At 48.5% G+C, this 5,947-nt stretch overlaps 1 protein-coding gene across 3 annotated transcripts; it reads left to right on the top strand.

Moving 5' to 3' along the window:
* The first annotated feature begins 1,871 nt into the window (after positions 1 to 1,871).
* LOC119315877 (disease resistance protein RPM1-like) lies at positions 1,872 to 5,741 on the top strand. 3 transcript variants are annotated; one of them, XM_037590332.1, is made up of 2 exons: positions 1,872 to 4,758; positions 5,291 to 5,741. In XM_037590332.1, exons 1-2 carry the CDS (start codon positions 1,985 to 1,987, stop codon positions 5,328 to 5,330), a joined length of 2,814 nt encoding a protein of 937 aa, XP_037446229.1. In that variant the 5' UTR covers positions 1,872 to 1,984; the 3' UTR covers positions 5,331 to 5,741. The 3 variants fall into 3 exon arrangements, with proteins under 3 accessions (XP_037446229.1, XP_037446235.1, XP_037446232.1); XM_037590338.1 differs by having other exon boundaries at positions 1,872 to 4,778; XM_037590335.1 differs by having other exon boundaries at positions 1,872 to 4,781.
* The last annotated feature ends 206 nt before the right edge of the window (positions 5,742 to 5,947 follow it).

Genomic DNA, 5,947 nt, shown 5'->3' with positions numbered 1-5,947 from the left:
ACGAACCGGGACAAATGGCCCACGCGGCCCCTGGGCGCACGGACCGGGACTAATGCCCCCATTAGTCCCGGTTTTAGACTGAACCGAGACTACTGGGCTAACCCAGGGTGGACCAAAGCCCTCTTTTCTACTAGTGCCTCCACAGGCGTACTCCAGTCGTGCTCGTCGCCGCCCCCGTTGTTGACTGGACAAGGAGCCAGCGCCACCAACCCAGGGACCTTCGCGCCCAAACCAGCCACTCCCCAGCGTCATCATGTCGACCCGCACCTGTTCCGGCGGGATCCGACCGGGAATCGAGCCACCACCACCGTTGACGGTCCGCCCAGCGAACCCTGATGCTTGAACCCGACCACTGCGCCCCCGTCAGCTAGGCAATCGAGCCGTCCTGCCCGTCCCCGACCATGCCGGACTTGCCCTGTGCCTCGCCGCCAGAGCTAGCAACAGATGCGCCGGCCGCGCACGGGGAGGGAGTGGCCGCCGGCGTCCACCACCGGACCGGTGGAAGATGAAGAGCACGGAGGACCCGATTGCTTTTTTCAGGGGTCTTCTTGCGAAAGAAAATTATATCAAGATGTAATTAGATTTTTTGTTTGCCATGTCACCCTGTATGGTGGGGCCCACCTGTCATAATCATGCTCAAAACGACCTAAGCCATTGACTAGTGTTTTTTTGCAAAAAAATAGCCTCAGAATTAGTGGTGTTTGGCACAAAACTGTAGAATTGTTGTTTCTGCAACCCTAGCCTTCAATGTCGATGTTTTTTGCAATTCACTCGGTCAGCTCCCTACCGCGGCCGGCTGTGGTTGCTGCTGCTGGGTTGGGGTGACCTGCACATGCTTGCTGCCTGCCTTTGGGAGTAGGCGGACGTGAGGTGCATGGATCAACTTGGTGGATTCAATGCTTTTCACATTTCAGCTACTTCTTGGTTGGAGGGTTCCATGCATTTCATATTTTAGCTTCACTTCTTGGATCAATGGTTGCGGCCTCTGAAATTGCACGTTTTGTTGTATCTGTTCTGCTGTCAATTTGGAACAGGATAAATAAGTTTTTTTAGATGGGCAAAAAAAAACAAAAGCTGAAAGAGTATAAAAAGAAATAATCATAAGCTCAAAGCCTCTGTTGGAATAAGCCACGGCTTAGTGCAGTCGGGCACGTCGGGCGCGACGGATGCGCGCAGGACGTGCGGGACGCACTGATGCAGTCGGGCTCGTCAGGTTCGTCGGGCGCGTCGGTGGTGCGGGGACGGGCGGGACGTGCGGGACGCAGAGCAAGTGTGGCGAGTGTGCGCATGTATGTGTGCGGCGTAATGGCCACGGTAGACAGGCTAGGCTGTTGATCCGTTGCGAGCCGGACGCGGCGTGCGCGTTGAGCACGTCGTCAGCATGCAGATAGCGCCCGTGCATGCATTGGATGGATGGGTACTTGCATGGGCCGGTTAAGTCAGTTTGTTAGTGCATGCAAGGTAGCTAGCTAGACGGTACGTGCGCACAAGGAAACTTGGGGGCTGCGTTGCTGTGCTACTACAAAAGCCATGGCCACTTGTGTGTATTGGGAAGCAGTTGATGCTCTGGGAGTGGGAATAGTAACGGGGCTGCGAAGCTGGGTGAAACTCCAGTGTACTGTGTGCTCCTCCCTCTTCTACCTCTAGCTACGAGAGAGAGAGCTGCAACAACAGCCTCAACCTGGAAGAGGAAGAGGATAAGAAAAGAGTGAACTGAGCTCAAAGCCTCAACAGCCACAAAACTGTGGATGACCAAACTGTGGTCTGGCATGCATCTTGATTCTTCAAAGACCAAATTGTGGCTTGCATTCACGCTGATTATTCAAAGTCCAATCTGTGGACTCAAGTTTAGAGCCGAGTAAAGCCTTAGCTACCACCGCATTAGTGGCAGCGCTCAAACTACCAGTTTACTCCCCAGACCTACCACCAACAAATTGTGTGCTCAAAAACAACCAGTTTATACTCACCAAAAGCCTCAAGAACCATGGCGGAGGCTGTTGTCGGGCAGCTGGTGGTGACGCTCGGGGCGGCGTTGGCCAAAGAAGCAGCAACCTATGGAGGAACGCTGCTCTGCAAGGAAGCCTCCGCCCTCAGGGGCCTCTTCAGCAAGATCCGCCTTTCCAAGGCGGAGCTGGAGAGCATGCAGGCCTACCTGCAGGAGGCAGAGCGGTTCAAGGACACCGACAAGACCACCGCCATTTTCGTCGGCGAGATCAGGGGCCTCGCCTTCCAGATCGAGGACATCGTCGACGAGTTCACCTACAAGCTGGAGGACTCCAAGCATGGAGGGTTCGCCAGCAAGATGAAGAAGCGGCTCAAGCATATCAAGACCTGGCGGCGGCTAGCAGCCAAGCTCCAAGAAATCGAAGCCCAGCTGCAGGATGCCAACCGGAGGAAGAAGGATTATGCTGTCACCGGCAGATCTGCTTCTGCTGCCAGATCGATAAGAGAAGGTCAAGCTTTGCACTTCACCAGGGATGAGGACCTTGTGGGGATCGAAGAGAACAAGGAGAGGCTGATACGGTGGCTGACAGGCGGTGGTGATGGTCTGGAGCAGAGCAACAGCAAAGTCACCATGGTGTGGGGGATGCCTGGTGTAGGTAAAACCACTCTGGTTGCTCATGTGTATGGCACCATTAAAGAGAATTTTGACGCCGCGGCATGGGTAACTGTGTCAGAAAGTTACAATATTGAGGATTTATTGAAGAAGATTGCCGGCCAGTACGGCATTGCAGTCGACATCGCCAACGTTGAGATGAGAGGACTGGCAGAGTCCATCCACAACTTCCTTCAAGGTAAAAAGTATATCTTGGTCTTGGATGATGTTTGGGCCGAACGCTTCTTGTTGGAGATAAGGAATTTCTTCCCAGCATCTAATTGTGCGAGTCGATTTGTTATCACATCAAGAAAGCAGGCAGTGTTGACAACTAGGGAGTCTGCATTTGCAATTCACTTGGGACCGCTACAAGAGCATCACTCCTGGCTGCTATTTTGCAAAGGAGCCTTTGGGAATGCTGATGACAAAGAGTGTCCTCTGGAGCTGCAGGAAGTTGCTCGAAAGTTCATAGCAAAGTCCGAAGGATTGCCTATTGCTATTACATGCATTGGCCGCCTACTCTCCCGCAAACTCCCAACTTCTGCCGAATGGGAGGATGTGTACAGGGGTTTGGATTTGCAGTTGGTGAAAGATGTGATCCCTGATGCTCATATGATCCTAAAGGTCAGCTTGGAGGACCTTTCGTACGATTTGAAGAACTGTTTCTTACATTGTGCATTATCGCCAGAAGATTTTGAATTAAAGAGGAAAAGCATAGTCAGGCAATGGATTGCGGCGGGGTTTATCACAGAAAAAGATGAGAGAAAAACAGTGGAGGAAGTGGCAGAGGGATACTTGGCGGAGCTTGTGAACCGAAGCCTACTACAGGTAGTGGAAAGGAATTATGTCGGACAACTGAAACACTGTCGGATGCATGATGTCATACGTCTTCTTGCCCTAAACAAAGCTATGGTGGAATGTTTTGGTAAAGTTTATAATGGCCCTGCTGATGGGGCATTCTCTGTAGATGGTGCACGTCGCATATCGATTCAGGGAAAAACTCTTGAACACCTGAGCCGATCGGGTGCTACACAGCTCCGTGCACTACATGTTATTGACAATTATATTGATATTGATTTGCTGAAGACCATCCTAACATCTTCTAGTTTGTTGTCGATGTTGAATCTGCAAGGTACATGGATCAATGTGTTGCCTAATGAGGTATTTGACTTGTTTAATCTGCGTTATTTGGGTCTTAGAGATACCGAGATCAAAAGCCTGCCTGAAGCATTGGGGAGATTACAAAGCTTGGAAGTCTTGGATGCTGCGTGTTCTAAGCTGGAATATCTGCCAAAAAGTGTTGTCAAACTTCAGAAGTTGAGATACCTGTATGCATATTCTGCTGGTGGTGCAGATGAGACATTAGAAATTTTAAGTAATGACGGAGTCAAGATGCCTAATGGCGTGCATCACTTGGTAGGACTGCGGGCCCTTGATTCTGTCCAAGCCACTCCAGAGTTACTGTGTGAAGTTGGAGCTCTGATAGAGTTAAGAACATTCGGTGTCTACAACGTGAGAAGCAATAACTCTGCTAACTTGAGCAATGCTATCACCAAGATGACCCATCTTGTTCGTCTCGAAATTTGTGCTGCAGATATGGATGAGGTGTTGTGGCTGGAAGGGCTATGTTTACCTCCAACCCTTTCTCGGCTTTGTTTAGTAGGGCAGATTGAAAAAACAACGATACCTCAGCTTTTCTCTTCTTGGTCACACCTTAATAACCTCACTAGGTTGCATCTGACATTCTCCAATATTGATGAGGACACCTTTTCCTGTCTGTGCGTGTTACATGGTCTACGCTTTATTTACCTAATGAAGGCTTTTGAAGGGAAGAGGTTGGATTTTTACGCAGGGTCATTTCCAAATCTCAGGCATCTATGGATGGGGGGCGCGGCACAGCTCAAGCAAGTGGTAATAGAGAAGGATGCAATGCAAAACCTCATTGAGCTATTCTTCGCAGACTGTCCCGAGCTAAAGTTTCTTCCTGATGGCATCGAACACCTTACAGCCCTTGAGAGATTAGGTCTGAAAGACATGTCAGAAGAGCTGATAGAAAAACTCCGTCGGAAGAGAGATTCAGATGAATCCAGTGAAGATTTAATGAAGATTAGCCACATTAGGAACGTTGCAGTTGAAATGAAAGGAGTTTTGGAAAGGATTAGGTGATTGTCGCTGCTCCCAGGTGGTCAGTGTTCGCTGTTTCATCTTTCATGCATGTATTATATATTGGTAGAATTAAATTAGCAACTGGTGGCTACAATAATGGCTGATGGAAATTTATTATTGGGTTTGTGTACAAAGCGAATGTGATTCCTTTCTCCATGCTTATGTGTATCTTTGTTTACGTAGACTAGAAGTATGCAAATATATTGCCCATACGAAGTAACTGATCATGCGGTTTCTGTATTCCTTATACTAATATATGGGTTCAAGTCTGAGTCGACTTCTAGTTCACTGTTACTATGTTGTATTTAGTATGTCAAGGTCCGAGTTCTATTTGTTTTCTGTTAATATAACTTCTAGTTCCTCTTTCATTTAAAGTCTGTCAAAGAAAATGGATGCGTGATTACGTACTTGTCCTACATTAGAGGCCGAGTGGACTGTGCTATTGACTACTGGCATTGACAAAGATACAAAGATTCATTCACTCCCCTTACTTGCTGACTGACTGCCTCAATTTGTGATTATTATTAGATTCTGGTTTGCTCGGGAGGGGAGGAGGATGCTGGTCTGACGACTGTCCTCCAATATCTAAGCTCGGATGGGGCGAGAAGAATTTGAAAGCTGGGCAGCCCATTAGTTGTTACATCTGCTGGACAATGAAATTCTAGGCCATGCCTGTTACTAGTCAATATCGAGGACTGGCGCGCAAGACAGGTGGCAGCAGATATTTCTTAGCTGCAAAGAAAAAGAATTACGCATTTGGAGTCTGCACATTACTCTAGCAGTCTAGCTAGCTATGTTGAAATGAGCATTCTGCTCATCAGCTATTGATATTCTCTGTTGCCGGCCTACTTTCTTAGGCATTGTTAGACAAGCTTCAGTATGTCTGCACGTACACAGGTGGCTTTCAGTGTGTGTACTGGCGTTGGAACTCGTAATCTATGTAAGCTGTAATCATTACTGAGCAGTACAACTTTGTATATTTCACCTCGCCATAAACTTTACTGAATTTGCATCCATGGCCAAGAAGGCAGTTTCTGACAGGGGCAGCCACTTGCCAAGTACAAAGCTGTGGACAACAAAAATAGCATGCTGGAGTTGGGAGAGAAGACTCTTCTGCCCCATCAACTGGGTAACTAACAATGCCCACACATTCTCCAAACATAGCAGTGTCAGTGTTACTGGAAT

The sequence above is a fragment of the Triticum dicoccoides genome, chromosome 1B, assembly GCF_002162155.2.
Source record: "Triticum dicoccoides isolate Atlit2015 ecotype Zavitan chromosome 1B, WEW_v2.0, whole genome shotgun sequence".
Classification (NCBI taxonomy): domain Eukaryota; kingdom Viridiplantae; phylum Streptophyta; class Magnoliopsida; order Poales; family Poaceae; genus Triticum; species Triticum dicoccoides.
This window is presented reverse-complemented; position numbering and strand designations above follow the sequence as displayed.